The 27,509-nt window shown below is 40.5% G+C and overlaps 1 protein-coding gene across 1 annotated transcript; it reads right to left on the reverse strand.

The window, feature by feature from the left end:
• Positions 1-424: 424 nt before the first annotated feature.
• Positions 425-27,509, reverse strand: tmem255b (transmembrane protein 255B). The gene is made up of 10 exons (XM_088913375.1): positions 27,445-27,509; positions 27,291-27,354; positions 25,690-25,832; positions 22,819-22,881; positions 15,813-15,902; positions 13,189-13,269; positions 10,248-10,333; positions 8,552-8,711; positions 2,290-2,433; positions 425-1,697 (listed from the first exon to the last, which is right to left on the reverse strand). The coding sequence occupies exons 2-10, from the start codon at positions 27,337-27,339 to the stop codon at positions 1,521-1,523; spliced, it is 993 nt and encodes a 330-aa protein (XP_088769501.1). The 5' UTR covers positions 27,340-27,354; positions 27,445-27,509; the 3' UTR covers positions 425-1,520.

Genomic DNA, 27,509 nt, shown 5'->3' on the forward strand with positions numbered 1-27,509 from the left:
TCTTAGCCATTCTCCTTGTTCTGTTTACAATAATTTGCTTTGTTACATCTAACAGTCCGCAAAATACTACTGAAATCCACATAAAAGCTTGAATTTTATTATAGCAGTCAGAATTCTGGACAACATTTGAAACCTGGAAGATCAACAGGAATTCACTGGGAACTGCTGTAGCGGCAAAGATTCAGTATTGCAGGTCTTGCAAACCTTTAATTTAAATCTGCTTGAGGTCATGAAAGCCATCAGCTGAAAATCGGTCAATGCTTAAATAGAAACACTGGAAGTGTGAAATACAGTAATTTCCTTTGGGCGTAAAATGGCACCGCTGTTCACAGTGACCACTGACGTATTTCAATCATGCGGTATGATGATCAGAGATGGAGTCTTGAAGTTTAGGATTTATTATTGCTTTCTGGAAACTGGTTAAGATCTCTTTGCTTTATTTTTCCATTAAGAGTACAGAAAAGTTAAATCGAAATGTGCTTTATTTAAAAAACAACAGTCGGAATGTAGAATTGGGATGCCTTCTAGAAATAACCTCCAGATTTATCTTTATTGTTTGATTTCTCAGTTTCTGCATCAGTTAAAGTTTTAAAGGGCACCTTGGGGCCTGTTCTCAGAATGGGTCCCCTAGTCTGCAATGCAATGTTGTGGTATTTTAAGCAGCTGTTAAAGTTATGACATAACGAGTCTGCTTTCTTAGTTGCTTTATTTAATGTGGTGCCACCCAAATTAGTCTTGGCCTAGCTAAACAACTCCCTGTTTGCTCTGTAATACACATTGCAAAAATTAAATTTTCATTCAATATTTTAAGAGGTTTACTTACAGTTTGAGTTTAATCCACAAGATTTACTTATTTTGTGTGTGTTCATTACACTTAACGGTATTCAAGTCATAGCAAATCATCGTGTGGCATATCTTAAAATGAGAAAATACAGCCCCCAGTCCCAATATACACTTTAATGTAGATTTAAATGTAACAATCTCACAGTTAAAACCAAATTTGAAGCCAAACACCACAGGTTAGATTCAAGAAATGTTGGTAGTGAGACCAGATGTACCAGATGTTTCAAGTTTATGATTTTAAAAGATTTACTATTTCGAAAAGGGTGCTTTTCTTTTGCTGCTGTTCTTTATGGGACAGTTGCATTCCCGGAAAGGCCGCAAGTGTTGAACATGATGGAGCCTAATTTTCAAGATTTAACTGAGCTGAAATATCCTGGTTTTCGTGACGTTATCTAGGACCGTTCTGTATGGGAGGTATAGTGTAAACTGAGTGGGCCAGCGGGGCCTACCTTGTGTCGGTTACCGCGCCAACAGAGCCCTGTGCTTTAGGGGACGTCTCGCGGGGTCTTCAGCATGCAGGCTCTGGGACAGGGAAGGAGTCTGAGAGCCCCCACTAAGAGAGAAGGCTTCGAGTGGGCTAGGCTGCTCACATGAGAAGTGAAATGGTTACTACACAGGCCACCTGTGTGTTCAGGACACAGTTACCCTCCAGTCTTCAGAAACGTTGGCGGAGGTGCTCAGGAGGCATAAGGAGGCGGTTTCTCGAAAGGGTTATAGGAGGGCGCGTACAGAGACGGCGCGTTGGGCGTCAGCATGTAGCCGGACGAGGCCTGCGACGGGGCCTGCGACGGGGCCTGGCTCTCTTCGGGCAGGGAGGCCTCAGAGGAAGCCGGGGGCTGGTAGTTGCTGTGGTGCTACAGGGAGGAGAAAAGACAGACATCAGAGGGCCGTCGCCGATGGTCACCAAGACTTCCAACATTCCAGGGGCTGTGATACAATGAAAACCGGACATGGAAAAACAAAACGGCCCCAAGTGTCTGTCATCCCCTAAAATAGCAGGGTGTGGGCGTGTGAAATAAATCAAATGAGTCGGTCTAGCCAAGGCCCCCAAGGACTGTCCTGGAGACACCCAGAATTAGTTTACTTCTGAAAGAGTAATGCGCATCATGTTTTAATATAAGTCTGGAATAATAATCCAAGCATGAGACAAGCAGTGTAAGATTTATGGAACGCGTGTCGGCATGTTGAAGTTGAGATAAGGCTATAGCTGAAGGTAATTATCCTCTTCCCCCCCCATCCGTTTTACTGAGTTCCCATGGCCTCGCAGTATCGCAGAGTGATCGCCAGAGAAGCGAACACGCTTCAGTGTTTCTGGCAGCGATCTCTTCAGGAGGTGGGACGAGATCTTCCGCCATCATAACAACGACAACAAAGTGAATGGCTGGGGCAGGCCTGGAGGTCCACGGCGCAGTTTGTGCCCAGCAGCCGACGCAGGTGGCGCGGTACCTGCAGTGGCAGTGGGTAGTTGGGGTAGGCAGGCAGCGCCTGTCCGGATGGGCAGAATCCAGCGTAGGTGAGGACGTGCTGGGTGGGGTTGTACAGGATGTGAGGAGGAGGAGCCGAGCTCTGGGAGGCCTGGGTAGCTGGGGTCTGTAAAATGAACCAGAAGCATAAGCAATTAACCCTCTCTAAGCGGATTTCTTTCTTCCAAGCATTCGCTTAGTGGGAACCAAGAGTCCTTTTATCTCAAGGTCCTTTTTAAAAGTGATGTGGCTTGTAAAGCTGAGCCAGAATAACATCATATAGTATGTCGCAGGAATGGGACTGTTTGTTAAAATACAGTAGCTGATAGAACAAACTGTGAGAAAGGTCCTCTACAGGGCTAAGGCAGATTCAACTGGCATTACGCATACCGTAAATGAAAGTTAATTTCATTAACCTTAGTTTCATTATGTTTCATTAAACTTTGTTCCGCCTTTCAGAAAAAGTTAATGTTAAACACGCACGTGACTGAAGTCAGTAGGAGGAACTGTGTTTCTCTGGTCTTACTGATTATTAGTTACTTGTGTTTTGCCTGGTCTAGTAATTAAAAATTGAAATTGTAGTGTGCATTCAGAAGCTTTTTGGTGCTGTAGTTTACAACACAATGTCCAATTTCTGCTAGATGAGCACACACAAAATAATATTTTGTCAACAAAAGAAGTTCAGAAGCCCTCCCTGAGCTATTTCTCCATTCACTTTTACAACATCAGTGAAGGGAAGCTGATATAACAGCCAAATCAAGCATCTTTATTTAATATCTTTAATCTCACCAACAGCATGAAACAAAATAAGTGACACAGCTCAGTTGCCATGGTAAAATAGTTGATTTGGTGATTTGAGAACCCACTGAACTGCACAGTAATTATTGTCCACTCTAATAAATCTTCAGCCTATCATTAATAAGATGAACTTAGAGGCACACCAATGGGTTCCTCTAAATTAATCAGTGCCAGTTTGGAAAATATTATTTCAGTCATGATGTTGCACTGCTGTTAGAGCACCTCTGATTAACAGCTGATGCAATCTTGATACAGGAACCGAACTGCACTCAGAGCCAAAAAAAAGAACTTGCTTACTTGGTTCGAACTTATCTGTAAGTCAAAAATGTGTGGGTGTTCTGACTTGTTGTCTCTTATTAGCTTCGGGATTTTGTTTTCCTTTTTAACATTGTGGAAGAAACATGAAAAGAAATGAAATGCCTCCTCCCCCCCCAACTCTGTGATTCCATAACTTCCCGATAAAGTGCCAAAGTGTGTGGTGTGATTTAGCACACAGTAATCTCATCTAATCAATTGAGGGCCACTTAGGACTTTCTTGCGTGACAATTAAAAAAGTAATGGCAATGTAACACAGTTTCATTTTACAAACATATAGGTCCCAGGAGCTACATTAAAGATTAGGAGAGACAGCAGTCAGCTTCGTAGTCAGTCCATCGCTGTTATTGCTGTACGCGTTTTTATCTATTTGATCTGACCTGACTGTCAGAGGGGTTTACTTCCACTGTAATTTGCAACAGTTTCACGAGGGATATGTTGTCTATGTTCTTTAGATTTTTCCCTAATTCTGTTGTTCCGAGCATCTCTTTTTGAAAACAAAACTGGACTCAGCCCCTGTGTTTGTCCCTCACCCTGGCTCAGTGGCTCAGCCCCTGTGTTTGTCCCTCACCCTGGCTCTGTGGCTCAGCCCCTGTGTTTGTCCCTCACCCTGGCTCAGTGGCTCAGCCCCTGTGTTTGTCCCTCACCCTGGCTCGGTGGCTCAGCCCCTGTGTTTGTCCCTCACCCTGGCTCAATGGCTCAGCCCCTGTGTTTGTCCCTCACCCTGGCTCAATGGCTCAGCCCCTGTGTTTGTCCCTCACCCTGGCTCAATGGCTCAGCCCCTGTGTTTGTCCCTCACCCTGGCTCAGTGGCTCAGCCCCTGTGTTTGTCCCTCACCCTGGCTCTGTGGCTCAGCCCCTGTGTTTGTCCCTCACCCTGGCTCAGTGGCTCAGCCCCTGTGTTTGTCCCTCACCCTGGCTCAGTGGCTCAGCCCCTGTGTTTGTCCCTCACCCTGGCTCAGTGGCTCAGCCCCTGTGTTTGTCCCTCACCCTGGCTCAATGGCTCAGCCCCTGTGTTTGTCCCTCACCCTGGCTCAATGGCTCAGCCCCTGTTTGTCCCTCACCCTGGCTCTGTGGCTCAGCCCCTGTGTTTGTCCCTCACCCTGGCTCAATGGCTCAGCCCCTGTTTGTCCCTCACCCTGGCTCTGTGGCTCAGCCCCTGTGTTTGTCCCTCACCCTGGCTCAGTGGCTCAGCCCCCCTTGGACCAGAATGCAAAGCAAACACTTGGCTCTGCTCCTCTGAAACATGTCCTCTCCGGCCATCTGCCTCTTTCCATGGCACCTAAAGCGGAGTTTTGTGAAGAACGGAGGAGAGGGGGCCTGACACTCACAGACCGTACTGCTCATTCACAAGCCCTGAGCAAGCTAGAGGCCCCTGGGTCCTGCTGTCTGAGAGGTGACAGGAGCATGAGGGAAGGGCACATGGCTAGCTAGCTGGATTCAGACACCCTGTTCCTTTACAGAGACGCAGTATATATCCCAGTCTATTGACATTGTACATCTCACTTCAAGGAGGGAGCTGCGTCAGCATGCGTAGGCTGCAAAGGAACAAGTAAAGGTTTATTCCGTGCTGAAAAGAGAAAAAAAAGGAAACACAACGTTTCGGCTGTGGAACCTTCTTCGGGTGTGTATTGTACAGTATATCATAGACAGGGCATATTAAATAGAATTTTAAATATATTTATTTAATTATTTTTCAAAGTTATACTTTGCACAGAAAAATATTAATGCTGTATATTCTACCATAATACATTTCTAGTTTGCATAGAATATGCTACATTTAAAAATAGGTATATTTCGTATTCAAGCAAATTGTTTTGCGGACCATTCACTTACTTACCAGACACCTCCTTTAATAGTAAAAGGGCTAGTAACTTAACCGAGTACCTGTAAGAATAGCAGTGCTAACCGCAAATTACAGTACAAGATGAGTACTGATGCTAGGCTCCAGGATTCAAGAAGATAAAGAGAATTTCTTTGATCGTCACTTGATTCACAGGCAGACAAAGGAGAGCCAATTAAAACCCGCCCTTTGCTCTAAACATATATGAACCCTGCCCTAAATCTCTCATTGGCCAGATTTCACTGATTGACAGCTAGTTTCACCTATCAGAGAAGCGAAAAGTTAAACGCGCTCAGTCTGAAGTTAGTATGAGGAACTGTTTCTCTCTGGTCTTTCTGGGTTTGTTATCTTTTGTTTGAGTGGATGAATAGATATTTCTTCGCATCTTCCAAGTATGATGGCTTTCTTATATTTTAGCAAGGTTTTGCTTTTGCAATTATATTTTTCTGTAAAAATGGAAAATAACAGTATGCAGATTTTGAATATACTGTAGCACTTTATTCTACGTCTTGAATGTGTTGCTGAACTGCGATTTGAAATACAGCGTGTTGAAAGAGAGGTTGTCTAGTTTCTTACAATATGTAGATGGTTGTGATGTGTTTTGATTTTGCTGCTGGAAGTTTTTAAAAACGTGAGATAGGGCTGTAGTTGTGATTGCATAATTCGCCTAATTAAGGTCGGTCGTTATTAATATGTCAGATTAAACAAAAAGATTAATTGCTGTGAAATAAATTTAATGTTTCTATTTAGAGGATATTAGAGATCACTTGCATATGCAATAGTTTGTGAAACAATTACAAATTCTGTTGTTTATCACGATGCAATCTAAGTCTGAGGGTGTTGTAACCGTGCTAAATCCCCGGACAGACGCCGGCGTCCGGAACTTCCGGTAGGGGGGTGTGACGGTCTTTTGAAAGACCAGGGGCGCATCTGGCATGGACTGACTTCAGAGCAGCAACATTTTTTTTTTAATTTAGAATGTTGCTTACAGCTGCCATCACTACATGAACAATTTAAATACAACATGCCTTGATATTCCCATCAGGAAGACGGTATAGGGTACCAAATTCAATTAAAAAACCGTTATAAGAAGTCTTTTTTCCCATTTGCAATAAAACTGGTAATGAATATATGTAAATATAGTCCCCCCCCACTACCTATGTATTTTTTCCATTTATTTATAAATCACATACTGTTGTTGTGATTTTATGTAACTCTTGTGATTTGCTTGTGTGGTTTGTACTTCGATATTTCAATAGCAGTGGACAATAAAGTATCTATTTAGATCTACTCTTTTAACTATATATCCTAACATTCTGTGTACCTTTTGTCTAGAAGATGTAGATGTGTCTGCAAGACATCTGCAATTCCCAGTCACGTCTAAATGTTAGTAGAAGCAGCAAAGGAAATTTGAAAGTGTTTCCTGATCTTCCTGGTTTGGTATTAAATGCAAACCTGACCAGTTTACTAACTATACTAGAATCTATCAAACTATAATCTCAGTCACTGGTACAAATCATCTAATTAACCTAATTTTAACTGTAATCAATTTAATAAATAAGCTTTCATGAGAAAACTTTATAAAAGTCTTTACATACAATATGACATGCTCTGTATGTACCCATTATCATTATCTCTTGTTCAGACAGCTCTTAATTTAATTAAGTGAGGCCTGACTTTTGTAAATCCATGTTTACTACCCTATAGAATGCTATTACCATACAGATATTGATTAAAGCTAAATTTGATGATCATCTCTATACACTTCCACATGATAGAACTAAAACGAATTAGTGTATAATTGTTTTTTTTTCCATTTTGGAATTACATGAGATCCTCAGATCAGTATTAAGGTTGTTAAATGGGCAGAATGACTCCCTCCTTTGTAACATTTCTCATGTTCTTATTAGCAGTCTTCTCAGTAATGGGTGCTACCCTTGTCTTGAGAGACTTGAAATATCCCTAAAAGTGGTTCATCTATTTTGTTTCGTTTGACGTGCTTCAAGTTCCTGGTCACAGTCTGATGAAGACACGGCCCGCACTCAGACTGGTAAGGCCAGGACCATGGGGCACAATCTGCACTCCTCACAAAACCTCTTCTGGCTGAACGGTTTAAAAGCCTCTCTGTTACTATTTTTAATCGGTGTGGTTTTCCATGCTAAATAATTATTCATGCCGCTTCTGAAATTAGGTCACCCCAGCAACACAAGGGGAGTTTGTTGGGAATATAATAAAAGCAGAGTTTACACTTATATAGGATAAATACCAGGAGATCATTTTTTACACAGTGTGGTAAATAATTTGAATAGCTTGCCGAGAAATATCCTAAAAGTCTATGAAGTGATATATAAGCAACTTGCATATTTTCAAACAAGAATTCAGAAAGCAACATGGACATTCACACCAAATTGTTAACTGTCCATCAGCTTATGATGGGTTTGAGTATGATGTTACAAAGCATGATATACTACAGTGGTGGCTACAGTAGATGTCTATGGAAAACATTAAAGCTCGCCTTGCCTTTTCTATACATCCTCCTTAGAAAGACATGGCAGAAGTAACCAGTTTTCGGCAGCCACACATTTTAATCATCCTGAAACTACAATACTATCAATACTGACAGCATGCTGTAGCTTGGTGTTGGTATGCACTTCAGGAAAGTTGAAGACGGGAGAAATTTAATGGGCATTACTAAGGCGTTCAGACCTCTGCTGGTCTGTCATCACAACACTTCCAGCTTTATTACACACCCTGGAATCAGCTATGATTGGAAAGTGAAGACCATCTCGGGAACATCGGTACTGCCGAAATCAGGGCTTCTGATATAGCTGGGCTTCACTAGAGGCCCATAAACCTGATTACAGCAACCAGACAACTCACAGGATACTGTGCTAGTGCCACAGCCCTTCTTGGCTAAATGAAAATAGACCTTTTAATGTCAACAGGACTGAACCCAGGCAGAAAGAAAGGAGATTTTTCCAATTACTCTTGGAGCACCCTATTTTTTCTGTGTTCTGCTGGGTAAGTTGAAGAGGCCATTGTCAGGAAACAGTCGCAGCTTCCGTAACAGAGGTAGAGTAAATCACTCTGCCTTCATCTCTACATACTGTGTAGCACAGCGGGTGTAAAGTCATAAGGGAACACTCCAGGATAAAGAGATACACATAGATACTGGATACACACAAGAGCAGTGCATGGATAAAGGCAGAAATGCTCTGCTCCCCGTGGTTTGTAACAGGATTAGGAGAACTCCAGGCTGAAATCGGATCAGAGCAGTGTGTGTTTCTTACTATGTCTTTGAAAGCACCCAGGATGGCGGCGGTGACGATGCCCAGGAACAGGCCCAGGATGTTGAGGACCACGGAGGCCCAGAGCAGGCGGTAGAGGTGAACCACGTCCGTGCAGCTGCTGACCCCTGTGTACTCGTAGTACTGGGAGAAGTGCTCTGGGCTGGAAGGGAACAGGGAGGCCTTCAGCTGAGAGAGAACAGGTATGAACCCCCAAAACATACATCTCTGCCCCAAAGTCACACAGCCGCACATCTTGCTTGTAGTGTGCCGGGCATAGTTCATAGTTCTTCATGCAGACAGTGTAACAGATCACGTTTTCTTGTGCTGTGCTTTCCAGGGCAGATGGTGCATGCGCAGAGCAAACTGCAAAGGGTGAAACGTCATCTCTGACACAGCTCATCAGATCTGTGGAAAAACTGAGCCGCATACAGGCGCAGACACAGCGTTTTGCCTTACTTCTCATTTCATTATCCATATCACACCATGCTCCAGAACACAAGTCCTGTGTTTTTACAGCAAGTACCACCGCAGCCTGTGTACTGAAAACTGAGAAGGATTAAATATGCTGCTGCAATCCAATTGATATCAGTGCCCTTTTGATGGGTTTAATGTCTCTCAGTATATGGGCTTGCATACACAGTACTTCAGTTGTCACGGTAAGAGCAAAGGTGAGCTGTCATAAATAAAGTAGAAGATAACCACTGTATCCAGTACAGTATTTTGATAGTGTGGAGAAATTATTAATTTAATTCTGTAAATTAGTTTCTTATAGATCTATATGAATCTAATATCTGAATTACTGTGGGGACACACTTGCTAAGAATGAACTTGTTTATGAGTGGAGAAACTATAGTGTTCCAATATGCCAACCGAGGTTACAAAAACCCACATAAAACTGTTCGACTAACTTAGCTCACCTGTGGGCCTGCCATGTTGGACCAGATTTTATTTGGGCTTTCAGTTTTCTGCATCCTTGGGTTTGCTCCAGTTGTTTTAGAATTGTAATAAAATCTTCATTGCATTCAGAAACATGAGCTCCAATTGATGAAATTAAAAATAATTAACCTCTTTAGATTTGTCCATAATTGTAAGCTTAATGTCTTTGGAAGACTTCAATAAAGTATATGTTGCATGGGCTGCAGTGTAATTAGTTTCTAGACAAACACTTGTCCCTGCCTGGGACATGCATCTTGCGATTGCTGAGTTATATGCTGTTAAACAGTTTATACATGAGCTTTGTAAATGGATTTTTGAGGCCGTAACTGTCTCTTTATAGTGCAGAAAAAAAGATTTAAAAAAATCTATATTTAATCCTTAACTGCTATTGCTGCTTAGGACTAATCGGTATGAAATCCAATGTATTACAGGCTGTGGAAAGATATGCAGAAATTATACTGAATACTTAAAATCTAAATGAACACTTACAAATTAGGTCAAAGCCCTACGTATTAAAACACAAAATATAGAAACAGATAGGACTGGCAATACAGATAAATGACATGGAGGTTTAAAAGTTGCTAATGTATTCACAACCATGTCATGACTGTACATGTTAAACAAGGCCTTGAAGCAGTCTTGCTTTGCCATTACAGTGTGGAGCCCTGCTGTTGTGGAGGTGCTGAAATCTGTGTGTGTAAGAAACGCATCCTACAGAACTGAAAGGAGCTCAACTGTGCGACAGGTGGCGTCATCTTACCTCTCGCAGTTGTAAAGATCACAGCAGTAGCAGGTGTTGCTTTTCACCCTCATCTTACACTTACTGCCAAAGGTGAAGCAGGACACCTGGCAGATGGAAGTGATACATGTTATAGAGGAATTTATTCAGGTAAAATATGCCTCTCGATGCAATATTAAATAACTTAAGCCTAGGAATTTACCTCTATGTGTTAACATGTTGGTACAAAGCCCTCCCACCCCCCACAAAAAAATACACTAGAGTTCAGAACAGTCTCACTTTGAAAAATATTACCTCAATTTGTATCCCCCAGCCAAGAACCCATCACATTTTAGAGTCTTTCACATTAAATGTTTGTCTCGTGGAAATGTGTTACACCACCCATGCTGGTGTACTTGACAGAAGATGGGCTCTCAGCAGTGAAAAGAGCGGAGTCAATTTCGAGGAAAAGTGAAATGTTACAGCTGCAAACTGCCAAATTGTCAAACTGTTCATGTTTCAGACCTCCACGATAAGCTATAATTGGATGTGATAAAGCACCAGCAGATTACTTTGTATTACATCAGTGTTTTTGTTTGGATAAAAGCACAAAAAAACCTCTTCTGCATGGTATGTAGATTTTTAAGTACGTGAAAGACAAGTTAACAGAATGCTTGGAATGACAAACCATTTACAATTAGACCGAAGCCACAAACTGCAGTTTCTAGTTGAATAAATGTGGGATGGACATGGAGATTCTCAAAACGTGTGTTTCCTGGAACTGGCCTTCATTTTTTCTTTTTATAACGTTACAACTTTGTTACTCAGTCAAATGAATTAAGGAACCCCTGAATCACAACCCCTGGGTTTCTCAGAGGTACAGTATTACACTTCTCAGGAGTGTTGTGTGGGATTTATTCCTGCCAGGTTATCCAGTGTTTTTCTGTCAACTCCTCTTCATTCCTTTCCTATAAGCATGAGCCATCTGTTGAGCTGAGATCTCACCAAGTTGCCAAGAGTGGTTAATATTCAGGGCAGGGGGCCAGGCATCTCCCCATGGAATATACTGGGAGAATCTCATGAACAACACGGACAGATTAAACACCAACATTAAATCCTGGTTTCCAGATTCATCAAATCCCATTTCCCCAGGGTTACAGAAAGGGCATAACTCACTTTATTACAGTTCTTTAATCTACTAATTTGGCAGAAAAATTAAATCAATGAATATATTAGATTTAACGAGGGAAGCGGGTAATGAATACAGCTGACAAATGCCAACAGAGAAAAATGAAAAAGTCAGGGGCTTGAGCTCCTGTTTGGTACAAATAATATAACAGCCCTAACAGCAAATGTAACTAAAAATAAGATGCTCTGGCAGCTCTTGGAATTAAGGAATGTTAATACTTTGGAATGTTATCAGAAAAGAAATATATGACAGTGAGATATGCATCATGACATTTGCATTGTAAATATAAAGAATGAAAGAACCTATTTTCTCTTTACCCACCGCTTAAGGAACTGAGGCATATCAAACTTTTTAAAAGATAGTCGGCTTCCTCTGTCAATGTTAGGAGTGGAACTGCACATTAATTAAACATTAGGTCTTTAAATCTGAAATTAAAATACTTCTAAAATTATTCCCTATATAGAACATCTTACACAGAAAAACAGAACTAAGAACAATTCTGCTGCAGTTCATGTAAAAATGTTGGTAGTATAATTATATAGCAAATGTTAAAGTAAATGTTTCTTAAATATGCAGGGATATGCATTGGTGGCACATCAGATAGTCAGGATTACATTTTTTCCTTCTAAAATGTCCTAAATCCTTGGATTCTTTATTTGGAATCACAGCTTGTCTTTATTATAATTCTGTCGTTGCTCATATGAGGAATGAAGCAATGAGGACTGAAAAGGAGATTTTGAAAAGGAGGCCCTGTTTATGTACAGTAACACAAAATCCTTTTGGAAACTGAACTGAACGGTACAGAAGGATGTCGAGACGTGCCTCTCCCTTGAATCATTTTCCTATGAAACACCTTAGAGATGAATGATATGTTAATGTCTCATGAAATGATGAAGGCGCTGAAGGCAGAGCTGGGTTATTTGAGCTGAGGCATGCCGTTAACAACTAACAACATAAGTCCAGAATTCAATTCCACTCCAATTCCACAGAAGAGGCGACATGTCTATTTTGATGGCTTACTTGGGCTGCTGTAGCTCCTAATGCCCTTTACTGCTCATTTGAGTAGGATGCTTCTGCAACTGTTCCATTGTAATGGACCCATCAAACCTGTTTTTATACTGAACTCAAGGGGGTCGGCAAGTGCTCAGATGACAACAGAATGGGCTTAATGTAGGAATGACTTTTTTTTCAAGGAAGCCATTGCTTGGGTTTTCCCTAATATACTGTATAAAGACATTAAATGGGAGGCTGCAAGCTGGCTACACCTTGTTCAGAAAGCGCAGTTGTGTACTGGAAATAGAAAGGACTAGTCAAAATAAGTATGTAATGCCTGACAGGTGTGCCCGTGGATAGTTTAAAAGGAGTGCTATTTTTAGCTATAGAAATTACGGGTCTCAGCAAAACTGATCAGGATTTTCCAAATTTGACACTGAAACTAGGATCTGACAACACACTCTGGAAATTAGGAAATTAATTTGCAAGATTTGGAAAAGCTAACCGTACCACAGTATCGGATACCTGTGGGCCTTCACCAATTAACAGGATGACCATAAAGAACATCGGACAGTTCTTTTTTTCCCACCACTTTCACCTGCTTTTTGTTTCTTTTCTCCAATTTCAAGACCGAACGATGGAATCGCACTGATGTCATGCCGTTAAGTCAGGCCATAGTTTGATCAAATCCATTCCAGTCAGAGGATACTTATTCAAGGCCGTGTTCAGTTCTGAACATCATGTCACCAGTGAGACTAACAGTGCGGTGGTGCTCCTGAACAAGCTGGCCTGGATTCTTACCTCGGTGTGGTAGTTGTCATAGGCGTACCCAGAACCACTGGTGTAAAACTCACACCTTCCCTCAGACAAGGGTCTTCTATCCTGTGGCAGAAAGATAGTAACTGGAAGACACTGTGACGTGACTTTCAATACATTCTGTTATATACAGTAATATATTCAATATATTGTGTGTCAATGCTGCTTGCTTAAGTTATTTCCCTGGCATTATTTTAAGTACAAGCACATTTAAAATAGAGAAGAGGACACTCTTGTGTTATGGAGGTATGAAACACTAATCACATTGTCAAATGCTTCTTCCAAACAGCTGGTCCTCCAATCAATTAGATTCTAAAATACAAGTGACCAAATGGGTAGACCATGACTTGCCTTCTGTTGCTTGCAAACTTTCTTATCTCAAAGTGCTATATGCTGGTTGTATGAAATTGAATCTGACGTCTCATGATAGAGAACTTGCATACCGTGTTTACTAGGAAGCCGAAGAAGATCGGTCAACAAGAACAGAAGAAAAAGACTTCTGTTCAACAGAACCTCATCAAAATGCAGATTATTAATATTGTGATTGTGAGGTCAATGGAATGTTCTATTAAGTTATACTGTTAACCAAAGTTATTCCTCTCTTTAAAAGTCCCTGTCTAAGACAAGAGACAATGTCTAGTATTAGTAGCGGCACTTACAGGTTTAAAAATAATAGGGGCAGGAGCGGTGAACAGAAAGAGGGAGAGGTTTCTAGCCCAGACATTTATGATTAATCTTACAACTCCCCCTGCTGGTGATTATAGATTAGAATTAGATTTATGAAGGGAAAGAAAAGGTATATGATCCATCTGATCATATGCACAGAGGGCATCATCCTACAACAACAAGCAGACTCAACGAACAACACAGCCAAACGATATAACAAGAGTGATATGTCAGACTGATTAGATTAGGTACTGATCAGATGGATCATATGCCTTTTCTTTCCCTCCATAAATCTAATTCTAATCTAATGTAATGCATGACGTGTAACAAAATTATTAACTAAATGTACAAATGTACTGTTTTTACTGCTCAAAAAGGCAAACCTTTGTCTTGGATTATCTCACTAAATTGTCAGGAATTGTCTCCTGTCAGTAGTAGCTCATTTAAGAGCAACAATAATGTTTTTCTTTCTGAAAGTAAGAGCCAGTTGGCTCTCAAGGTCATTGTGGGGACACATAAGAAGTGTCTTTGCAAACATAACCTGATATTAAGTTCCCATTTCCTTGAAGTGTAGTATCTATGATTAGTACCTGATCAGTATAGTATCTAAATGCCTGGATTACATAAACTGTAATGCTTAATAACTTATTTTTTAAAGCTGTGATGGCCTTATTTTTCCTAGTAGTGACATAAATATCGCCTGCTCTCATTTTATCCCTGATTTCTCCAAGACATGGAAGCATACACTATAAATCGGCACCATCCAACAAGGCAATCAGGAGAACTGCGGAGCGTGCAGGAGAGCTCAGACTGTGAAATGAACGCGTCTCATTCATCACTCCACCAGGCCTGACCTCCCCTGTACGCTGGACACTGTGGAGGGGATTTAACAATCATCGCTAATCTGAGGCCGGGCCACTGCATTGCTACCATCTCCGTTAAGCACAATTTGCTCTATAATGAATTGTCAGCTTCAGCACAAAATAAAAGAAGGGAACAGCTTGCATAAAATATTTTAAGAATGTGTGTTGACATTCAGAATTATAATAATAATTAAAACAGATCTGCCTCAATATCAGACAAAATATTTTCTTCCAAACAAAATCAGTTCTTATGGTCAGCAAAGGGGTTCAAGTTTAAAACGTGTTGATGCTGACATTCATAGGTATTTAATAATGTCACACCAATGGAATCTGACCTGTTATTGACAGGTTCTCTGTGAAAACAGAATGTGATACAGAAGTTCAGTAGTGTTCACTTACATAAGCTAATCAATTTTATTGATGGTGCCAATTAAACTGATCTGTGAGGCCATGCTTTGTATAGCTTGCTTAGAGGTTTCAGGGTGACACTAAACACAATGACATGATGGTATGTTATTTTGTTAGCTTTTATTACCATTTTGTTTATGGCAGTATATCCCATAAAAAATGTATTTGTATGATTGACACAGATCATAGTGGGAGCACCCACCAGCACAACCTATCCTAGACATTGGATTATTGTGTATCAATAATGGATCCTTTAATTAGTTTATTTTTATTTTAGTGGCGCCACAAATTTAGAATAATGTCCTTAATGAGGCAAGCTAATGATACAAAAAAATCATAGCAATGAGATGACTATGTACTGTACCTGTGCTGTGGTTAATGATGGATTATTATACTTCATGTTCATACTGGACACACACACAGTAGCTGATGGAGACTACTATCCATGAATGATTGCGTGTATAGTTAATTTCTCAGACAATCTGATTAACATGAGATGACAAATGGGAACGGAACTGAGGAATACATATCTCAGAGATTTTCAAAAACACATCCAGGAGGTGCTGTTCAAGTCTTGCTGCTTATAAAAGTCATACAAAAGGTCAGTATGGAGTGGTAATGAGTGGACAGTCAGACCTCGGGCTGCAATAAGAGGGCATCAGGGATACTCACAATGAACTCCGCTGCGATGACCCCATCCACAATCGCGCAGAAGAAGGTGGCGATGACCCCAATGCTGACAAACACGATGGATGCGACCAGCTGTTGAGCAGACACAGAGCATGTCACACTGTCTATTAACAGAGACACAGAAGCTCACTGGCTTCACATGACAGTCTTTGACATCATTTCAGTTAACAGCAAACTCTCCGTCATCAAGGAAACCACGCCTCTCGATCCAAGCCACGTTCAGACGTGATGAAGTAAAAAAGTACATTGGTTCATCATTAACTGGTACGGTATCAAAAGGCACCTCACTTAAATAATTTCAACAGTGCTCCATCCTGGCAAAGAATGATTTAAAGTAAGATGCAGAAGCATAACTGTAAAAAACAAACAAACACCTGGAGTCCCACTATACAGTTTTTCATCACCTTTAAATTACTAAACATCATGGTGGACCTTAATTAACATCCTCATAAATAATCATAGAAAGACACGATATAGGTATACAGAAAATGCATACCAGTAAATAAAAGCCATCAATCTCATTCATCATCAAGGAAACAAGTAAAATAAATTAAATAAGAATATTACTCTACAACTGTTGAGAAATGAAGAACCAACACAACATTCAGCTACAACCAAGCACATTTCACCTGGCTGACTTCCAGACCCTGTTCCTTGTTGAACAGAGCTTGTATCTCAAAAATAAAGCACAATTCAGTGGTCTCTCTCCTACACAGTTTTGATAGCTGTTTCTTTTAAGAAACTACAGTAATCGATTTTTCCTTTCAATATGTAACTTTATAATGAGGGAAGAGTGTGACCTGAGTCTGCTTCTCCTGAATGAGCATTTTCCTCTCTCATCCAGCACATTGCTCTACTGGGTTTGTCATTTCCCAGAGAGCAACAGTGCTTGCACATGGTTGGCCAGGGGTTGTTATTAAAAATGACCTCCATCCTCTGCTTGGATTTCATGCTTGAGCAAATTATTGATTTTCCTCTCCCATAGCGTAAGTCCAATTCTAAATGCATTATTAAAGTTATGACAAACACTTTTTCCAATTACATTATTTACGTTTAACCTTTAACCTGCAAAAAAAAATGCAGAATTGTATCTGTAAGAATGTACGGATGTTATTGACCCTAACAGGGTTCACTGATCAAGGCAGACAAACAGCTGAGGTTCTGAGCAGAGCTTTTGTCTAAATGTTGTTTCCAGCTCAAACACCTCAAGTGGACAATCACTACTTTTTTACTTTGTCTAGAGACTGAACATTATCAACAAAGAAATCCACAGGAAGAGGACACCTTTGTGAGAAACCTTTGCATACAGCGTTTATTGTCAGCTCCTGAGCAGAATACGATTTTTTTATTACTATTTTATTTATCGAGCAGTAGCATGTACATCCAGAAGGTGTTTTCACGATCACTTCCGGGATACTCAAAACAGTTTGACTCTGGCTTCCTAAAAGTTTAATTGGCCCTTTGTTCCAGCACTTCCATACATCCCAGTTTCATGACATCAGAATCCCTACAAATTATTTCACCCACAGAACTCTCTCCCCGCTGTAAAGCATGGTGGAGGCAACACTCCATTTTGGGATTGTTGCTCTACAGCAGGGACTGGCGCACTGGTCAGGATTGCATGGAAACCGGACGGAGCAAAACAGAGACAGATTCTGCCCTTTGCAAGGAAGATGAAATGGGGAAGGAAATCCACCTTTTGACATGACAATGACCCTAAGTTCAGAGCCAAACCAACAGGGGAGGTGCTTAAGAACAAAAACTGAAAACGTCCTCAAGAGCCCTGACCTCCTTCCAACTGGAAATCTGTGGAATGACTTGAAGGCTGCAGTCAGAAGCTTCCTCCTATCTTGGATTCTTGGCCAGTCAGGCCTTATTGAGAATATGGTTTTGGAAATGTTTGTTTTTTGTGCTCTCTAGAATCCTACAGTAATGATTCCGACATTCTCACGCCACCACACTATGTCTACTGTACACTGTTATGTGAGAAGTTCAATGAAGACGTGATGGAGGTTTTTTGACTGTTTTTGTCATTTTTAGTTCAGTTAGTCAAAAGGTGCTAAGTTTATCCAACACAAATTTGCCACTTTGGAGAAACCTTACCCTAAGTATTGGGCAGATGTCCGCTGTACACCTGTGTGTGCTCAATGCATATCCCCGCCTGGCCAAAAATTTTACAGATGCCTTACAACGCATTATAAGAAACTGAAGGTCGTTTAATGACACCATTGGCAGACATGATATGTGCCAGGAAAATGTTCATTAAACTTTAAAGCCAACTAAAGCAAATAGCTCAGGGATGGGCAAACAACGCATGCCTTAAATCACAGTGTGCAGAGCTCGGGCACCTCTGCTATCAGGCCGAACCACAGACACCCACTGCTTCTGTTGCTATGGGAACCATTCAAGAGTTTCAGATTAATAGCCTTTGGAGCTAATAGAGTGAAAGAATTACTTCTTGCATTGGTGCTATCTGGAAAAGGTCATGAAACACTGTCAGATTAAAAACTACTTCATTTATAAATCAGTTAATTAATTTGGTAGATTATTATAAAGTCCTCTGACCCTGGGCTCTCATCATTTCAATTACAATGCTGCATTCTAGACACCACGTGCGACAGTCTATGTTCCTTGCTAACAGCAGGTCTCTAAAACTGCTGATTGCCGTGACCTTATAATTTGCGGGAGGCCAGTTTGGTTCCTTTGAAGGTTTTTTTTTTATGTAACAAGATTTTTGAGGTAATTGAGTGCATGGTCTTGCAATGGGGTTTTCTCTTTGCGATAACTTATTGACACAAACTGAACACAGAAAACAGGACAACCAGAATGTCTCCAAATGAAAGGCAGTAAAGGACTCAAGGCCATTCTCCACCTCTCTCTTCTTGTCATCTGGATTGTGCCCTTCTTTGCAAGCATGTTAATCAATAGAACCACAGCACTTTGAAGCTATGCAGGGAAACAACGTTGATGTCTTTTGGATAACAGTCTGATCCATTTCAGAGCTTATGAGACTCTTGTAAAAACATCACTTAAACAAAAAAGCATTTTATTTTAACTTCACTCACATGTCAGGACATTTTTCTCAAAATAAAGAAGGTTGTTTAGCAGCGGTGACTGTTGATGTGTGTCACTTACCAGCCGTAACAATAGAAGGAGCACAGATCTCACAGATCTTGTCAAAATGAAATTGAGGACATATTTGTTAAGACTAGAATCAAAAACATGCCACCTCCTAATGTACAATTTAACTGTCCTACATTAAGCTATAAAATGGCCAACAAGAAACCGTCATTCCCTTACGAAAGCCTCAGCTCATAGTTCCTGGATTCTCCAGCTTGCACATGCTTTCCTAGCTGCACAAGGGACAGCGGTAGTGGACCAACCAGAAGACAAGATCCTTTGCCAACATCAGGGACGTCAGAGACCTGCACACTGTGACGTAAAGTCCTGACAACGCCAATGCATGGAATGGATGTCTGTAGCTCCCAAAAAACTGATGGATGTGAGCAGGCTTACGAGTCTTCCTCGCCACCCAATTGTGTCTATACAGCAGCTGTTCTAAGGATCCCTTGGTTGTTTCCCAGAATCTGATGATCTGGTCACCCTCTCATGACGTGCAATTGACTAGATTTGGAAAATTTACACTAATATTGCACTTTTCTGGACACTCCACTCAAAGGGCTTTACAGATAATGGGGACTCCCCTCCACCCCCACCAGTGTGCAGCCCCACCTGGATGATGCGACGGCAGCCATAGTACACCAGTACGCTCACCACACACCAGCTCTCAGTGGGGAAAAGAAAAGAGTGACGATTCTGGTAATGGTACAGAATAATGGTACTTCTTTCAGTGCTGCTACAGTATGTCTCAGGAGGAGGGATGAAACCTGAATGCACCAGCAATTCCATGTGACAACAGCTCTGCAGAAGCACATACACTCTTTCAGCGACCCATGGCGTCTTTTTAAATGTGATTTACACCAATGAACCTCTATGCCCTTTATCTGTGCTAACTCACTAGCAACCAGCTCTAAGCATTTTTGTGTTGTCATACATTTGAATAATTTCCAACTCAGGAGGTGAAAAAGGAAGACTGCAAAAAGAAAACCTGACCCATACTGCAAAAATTCATCCTATCATTTACAGAATGAAAATGATTTTGCACATTGGGTGTGACAATTAATGTGTCAAAGGGCTTTAATATATAAGGCATTTACACATTTTACTTAAAAATTGCAAAGAATTTTAGAAAAGCAACAATGTCAGTTCAGCAGAAAAACAGCCTTAGGGAACCCTGGGCTTAAATAATGAAATACCTCTGGTGGATTCTGCAGGAGATAAAGTTACAAAGTAATTGGGCTGGGGCAATTTGAGCAAGCCTGAGTTGTAAATAAGTAAAGAGTTGAGATCAATTAAAAATTAGCAGGAGGTGAGAATGGAATGATCCTAATACAACATTCTAAAAAGCAGATCATCTATTAGTGTAGCCTGGGAGATGTGTAAGAAGTATGTACTGTATTGTGACAACACACAGTACAGTCAGCAAAACAGGGTTGTATCTCAGGGTGAAAACCATTAAACTTACACAGTAGGGTATTTCCCAAGGAAACCTGTTATCTCAGTAAAAAGAGGAACATTAATGTGATGTATTGTTTGAAAAAAATGAAATTGCTGATTTGAACATTAAGTCCTTATAGCAGGAAAACAATTTATTAAAAAAAAATGGTCAATTCATTTTTATAATTGATTTGAAATAGATAACTGACTGCTCTTCACGTCGCAACTCTCGGCTAAGAACCACATGGTCACACACGGGAAAGGACGAGGAAGTGTAGGGAGAATAAGGAGACAGGCACCCCCCCACTGACAGCACCGCAGTCCTGCAGGGGTCCAGACGAACACAGGGGTCACTAGGCTGAGAGAGCCCTCCCGGACTCATCCGACACTCAGCCAGTTGTGTGCTACAGCTGGAGATTCTCAGTTGCAGCTGGCTAGAGATAAGGCCCAGGCCGGAATCTATGATCATAGAGCTTAACCTGGGCTGTTTTACTGGTTGAACTACTCTGGAGACCCCCTGTCTTTTATTTCTGTATTTTTTCAATATTTTCAATTGAGTTTCAGTTTTGTATTTGATTTTTTTCTTCTTCAGATAAATGTATTATGTATAAATGCTTCAGAAATCAACTCTGTTCCTGCTGTCTGGAGACATGACGTGCCTCATCGAATCTTGAAAAGTATGTTAATGCTTACTGAAGGAAACAGTTTACTCAGTTTTGTTTATATTGAGATAAAAGGCACAGGAGGTAACAGCAGTTTCAGAAAAGAATGAGCTGTATGGGGTAGAGGAATGGTGTCCACAAAGAATTAGCCTAAGTTCTCCTCAGATACCATAGAGCAACGCCTGTTTTTTTTAGACTATAGCACAACGGAAAAGAGAAGCATTCCTGATTCAGCTCTCTCCATCCAATGGAATTACTGCCTGGGGAGGGTTTTCATCTAATACAGCATTCAATTGTAAGAATTGCACAGCTGACCAGCTATATATGCAGCATATTAAGAGGAATTTATGATTCTACATTTTTTCACGGCACAGCAAAAATCATCAAACCATGGCAAAACATTTGAATCTCATGTTAGACACGTTTCCCTGCTGCAATGTTCAGACTATGTGGCACTGTTGCCTGCTGTATACCTGATACTATCAGTGATAGTCTGTATATATTAAGAAGATGGGTTCCTTTACATACTTTTTTTTTTAAAATCTATCAAAATAAACTGCTTTGTGCACATGCACAAACACTACAAAGAGCCGTGAAAATAATGACTAGTAAAAAGATCTGTATTTTTATCCAGAGTCATAGATCGCCCCTGTCCTTCTCATGGAACACAGTGACACTCTCAACTGTTTCCGAGTTCAATGTCACAGGAGTGGGATACAAAATCCGTGCAGGAATAGAATCATGGGAATACTCATCTTGTGGAATTGGATGATTTGTTCCTGCAAATTTAATTTTTTTGTACTCAAAAAAGACGTGCCAATGTCTTCTGTTTGTAGAATATAATGTTACAGCAGAAATTACATTTTAGCAATCATTGGGTACTCTGAAAAATATTTTTTCCTCAAATAGCAACACAGAAACCCAACACAAAGCAAGTTTTGGAAGCAGTGAAGCATGATAATCTAATATTTAGCTGTACCTCTATTAGCAAAAGCCTGTGTTGTCTCGTGTTTTGGCTGCCACGGTGACTGATGGCCACATTAATGTGAGCAGGCAGATGTTCCTAATAAAATTTCTTTTTACTTCGCAATATAAATAAATACATGCACTGCTCCATTTTGCAAGTGCTTGCATTTTTCCTTATAATTTGTTCCCAGCTGTCCAATGCAGAGGGACATACAGCACTGAGATGTGTTTTGGCTGTATTTTGGTTAAGGAATGAGTTACAGTACAAGGGCCCAAGGAGATTTTTATCCGGTCAGATTTGATTCCAATTAAAAAAAAATAAATAAACGAGATGGAGTGACAGGAAACTCAGGCTAAATGAACTAAACATAATCTTTGAGTTAGTACTGTAACTGATTAATGTTGAGAATGTGGTTTGGTTCTTGGTAATTGATTATGCACAAGCTGATAATGAAAAAGCCATCTTATGTGCATAGTATGCCAACATGGGATCTCTGCCAACATGGGATGCCAAGGAAGGTTTCTCACTTTAGATGCAGTGCGTGTTCCTCACTATATTTGCTAATTCAATATCTCAGTGCCTGGCCACTTGCAAAATGGTACTGTGTCCTATTTATTCTCACTGTAAAACAGTTAAGCAGATTATGTCATTGCATACAGTACCAGAAGAATATCTACCATCATATTCTGTAAAACATCCACAAAATGGAGCTGCAGAAAGAAACCACCTTAGTAACATAGTTCCTGTTGACCAGTAAAAACAACACAGTGAAATACATCAACCAAGACATCTGCTGACTCACCATTGGTCTTCTGTTCTCCACAAGATTTATCCCAACGATTCCCAGAAAGGCACCAAAACTAAGCTGTGAAATGGAAGAAGGAAACTTTATTAATCCGGTTTCTTTCTTGGCTAGATGTGGTGACATGAATCCCAGCCACACACAACGTTTAACTTTTTTTTACGAAATCCATAAGAACACAGACTTGTTTCTTATATAGCAAGGATACAAAACAAAACAAAGGAGACCAAATTCCCTTCTTCTGGCTCCTGTTGTTGGAGTAGATAATCTCCCTTTCCTATCTCCGATTTTGTGAAGCAGTTTTGTTCTGCTATTCTACAACAGCAGCATGAGAATCGTGTTTCCAGATACTTTTAATTCTGACAAACATATGACACTTTACAATTCAAAAACTGGATCCAAAAATAATAAAAATAAGTAAATGTCCGCTCTATGAAAACTTTGAAGGTCTCAAATTTAAAAAAAACAACATTTGAACATGCATGGCTAAATTTAGACTACAGCACGCAGAGTATTAATATGATTTAAAAACCAACTCTTTAAATTATGTGCAGCCTATAATTTTAGAAGATTTATAGTTCTGCAAAGGGCAGCAAGTTTCTGCATGCCATTCTTGAAGGTTGTGACATAAAACAGCTTTTTTTAAGTTTTAGCCAAAATGTCTTGATAAACATCATGAATCTACTGCACATGCCGGGACACTGTCTCTCGGCTTCTCGTCATTGGCCTTATAGCAGCTCCCTGACTTATCTCTTGTTCCAGCAGCCTTGTTCTTAGAGGCAGGTTGTCATTCCCTCAGCCCAGCACGTTAAGCCAATAAATCAATGCAATTCAAATCTCTCCTTTCATTCCGCTTTAAATGGTGTTATTAAACTGAAGTTCACCATGAGATCAATTTTTAATCACGTGCTTCCACTCGCTTATGCATAAAGACTCGCCTGGTGAGCCCCCGTTTGTGCTTGGCTTTTCTAACGCCCCATCCTTGACCCAATCTTCACCCCTGCTGCGGCCTCCATGGCTCATTCCTCACAATTGAGCAGGGGGTTGGTAGTTTTGACCTCATTGCCAGGGCTGTCATTTCCTCAGCCAGGTGAGTTAATGCCAAACACTAAAACGTTAATTACGCTATCTGATTTATATTCATTTTTTTCAAATTCAGATTTGACCTCTGAATCTACTGCATATGTCCCAGTTTTTGAAATAATAAAATGAAAGTAAATTCTTATGTTGCACTGATGTGTAATGCTGCTTTGACAATTTAATGTGCTCCAGTAAACTCAAGCACAAAGGTAAGATGGGTTCCAATGTAATAAAACCTCAAGGAAAATTCCTTCCCGCGTCTTCTGTGTCCAGAGATTCTGTTCAGAAATTCTAGTTGCGTTGTGGTGCAATTTCAGTGTCAAGCAGGCGGTGAAAGAAACTGATGTGTAAATTTATTTTTCTCCTATCCTCAGCCTTCGGGGACTGAAAGGCCAAGCTCCTATTTCTGACTCAAGTGGAAATGCGACAAGCAGTTTGAGCATCAAAAATGCGTCAGGCAGGGCTCAGTGGAGCCAACGCTCCTGATCATACAATCCCCACCTGCCTCAATGTCAATCTGTCATCAGGAGACATAGCTCTGCTCCTTGAGGGCCAGGGGGCCTGATGAGTTTCCATGGCCCTGATATTCACTCCTGGTGAATAACTCCCTGATTTCCACCCTACCCCAGACCATGAATGGCTTTATTTTAATCAATGGTTCATTTAATTGGTCTATATCACCACTGCTTCCAGGTCTATGCTCATTGAAGATGAAAAGTTACCTTAATAACTAGGTAGACTGCAGCCCACCAGGATCAGGAGTCAACATTACTGTTCGAATTACTTCTCTGGAACAATCATTTGCCTATTTAAGACAATTTATTGGAATTAGGCTGCTAATCATTTATTGAAAAGCATGTAGGATTGGTGTTCAGGGGACTGAAGCTTTGACCATGTAGTGTACTCCTCCAGCACAAGCATCTCCAAACACTTTGCCCCACCTTCGAGTCAGGGTAGCTCAAATCACAAGGCTCCGAGGCAGTGGCGAGTGGCTGATTGCTACAGTATTTACCTGCCGGTGGCAGAGAGAGCCTACCATACTGGGTCGAGCTCCTCCTGAGAATACTGTCAGACCCTACGGAAACTGTGGACTGGGAGCTCTGACCCTTCACGCATAACAACTGCTTTTTCTTCCAGCCAACCTCTTACAGTAGTTACGAAACTGAACCCTCAGTTGACTTAATAATATGATGAACCTTAATCATATCAGTCAAAATCATTTAGCTGCTTTCAGCTCTTAAACATGTGAGAGGATGGGTGCCTTTTGGCTGTTGTACTTCAAAATGCAATAGAAGGGGAAAAAATTGCAAATTTCAGAAGTCAATATTCCAATTTATATCAAATTTGTCAGTTCAATTAAAAACCAGCTGGTGCGTGGGCCTCCAGGATTCAGGAATCCCTGAGCTAATCAACAATCCACTTCCCAGAGGACTCAACAGAAAGAAGGAGAACACCTGACATCACTCCTTCTTGCCCAAGCAGGGCAACCCGTCGCCAAAACTATTCTTTTTCACTTTTACATCTGACCTAATTACTCTCTCTTCCAGCAGACGAGCCCAAGAAGGCCTTTCTGGAAAAGACTTTTTGCAGTTCAGTCTTTTCTCGGAAGAGTGTATAATTGATTTTTTTTAAATCCAAACTTTTAAAAAGCTTTATTGCTTTCTGGCTTGTTTTTTTTTTGGGGGGGGGGGGGAGCAGGATAAAAACTGCTGGCTGGGGAATTCAAATGACACATTACATTTAGATTTTAGAGCACCACCTATTGGACTAGAGAATGGAATTGTCTCTTACAATGATTCCGGGATAATAGCTTGCAACCGCAATGTTTTCTGTCCGTGTGGCCGACAGCAGTCCAACCACCAGGATGATGATGGAGAGGACCAGAAGAGAGATTGTGAACCATAGAGCTGTCCTCCGTCTTTTTGCAAACTGTTCTAAAGGAGAAAAAAAGAGAAATAGTTACTAGGCATGGATACTGTATACAATAGATGCTGCTTTAGGATGGTTTATGGTACAGTATTCCAATGATAGTACACAAACTCTTTCTGCTGTATGACTCCTTAAATCTCCAGCTAGGGAGAGCTGTTGAATTGGACAATTTAAGCCAATTACAAGGCTGGTTAAGCAGCTAAGAGCTGGAATGGAAACCTACAGGCATAATGGCTTTCTAAACCTTAAGTTGTACACCCTTCATGAATGAATGAATGTATCTTTCTCTCTTGAAGAGACCAAGCAGATTCTCCAAAGACAATATTCCTGAAAAGTACAGTACTTAAGACAAGTTGACAAACAGGATTGTCTGGCGAGTTGTCTGGCTCAGGAGCACCGAAATTCTGATTATTGCCTGTGTAGACACTTTTACTGAGCTCAAAGGCAGAGATGTCATTAAGTCACTCTTCACTTCAGGGTACTGATATTAGCATTATTTAAAACGGGGAGTTTCTGCATTTGGGGTGGAGCAGTAGTACTCCCCTTTTCTATTGGTATTAATTCCAGTGAAATTAAAACTGCTGGAACTAAATGTATCACACCCTTTTTTTCTCAATTATCAAAATGTTAGTAGTATGAAATCACAGAAGATTTTACTGAAAGCTCCCAAATGTTTAAGATGTGCAAGAAAAAGACATCAGATTAGTAATTGAATTAAGGGTCCAGGTAAATAATTTCGGAAATCATCTTTTTTTTTTAATCGCCCACAGCGGACGAACTTGACTTTAATACGAATATAAGCCACTGAAGTTTTAGACATAACTTGCATGATTTTACTTTTCAAAACAACACAAAAAAAAACAAGCGATATTTACTCGCTACCCATTAAGTACTGTGAGGCTGAGCTAAGCGCTATTCACGCCTTCAAGTTATCTCATCTGAACAATAAGGGCACCTGCAGCACACAGGCAGCAGTCCCTGTGTAATCAGCCTTTTCCAAATAGGACTCACCGTTTCTTTGCAGATTGTGTCCGGGCAAACACAGCAGATAATGGAGACAATACGTACAATCTTTCCGGAGTAGTTTAATATTGTCCTTTTTTGTAACTAGAAACTTAATTGTGATAGACATCAACACAAGACATTTTAAATTTTAAAATTTAAATATGTTATTATCAGCTACACTATACAGCACGTACTGCTTGTTTTCTCTGTGTTCCGAAGATCCGGATCGATTTTTATTTATTAAATGTTCCTTAAAGTATAAATTTACTGAGACTTATAATAACACCTTTTTAGTCGTATACAATTATATTTGAAATTATTATTATTATTATTATTATTATTATTATATAACATTTATAATACTTTCCTCGGATACGTCAAACTAAAATGAATTCCTTCTAGCTAGGGTTAAAATAATCTTATTCTTCAAGCACCTTAAAAAATGAGAAACAAAATACCTGCAGTATCCAGGACAGCAGCGGTTCCTGTGACCGAGGGTTGTTGCATTTTTTATAGTCACAGCTGTGTAACAAAACGAAAAAAAGAGTAAAAGAGGCACCAGAAAACCGGCATGTAATGATGAAAGAGTTTTAGCACATACTGTATCTCGACCATAAAATGTAGCTGTTTCCTCTACAACGTCGAAGACCACGAAGAGTGCAGAACTTCGAGCAGCG

Source organism: Atractosteus spatula, chromosome 4 (assembly GCF_055471065.1).
Source record: "Atractosteus spatula isolate fAtrSpa1 chromosome 4, fAtrSpa1.hap1, whole genome shotgun sequence".
In the NCBI taxonomy this organism is placed as follows: Eukaryota; Metazoa; Chordata; class Actinopteri; order Semionotiformes; family Lepisosteidae; genus Atractosteus; species Atractosteus spatula.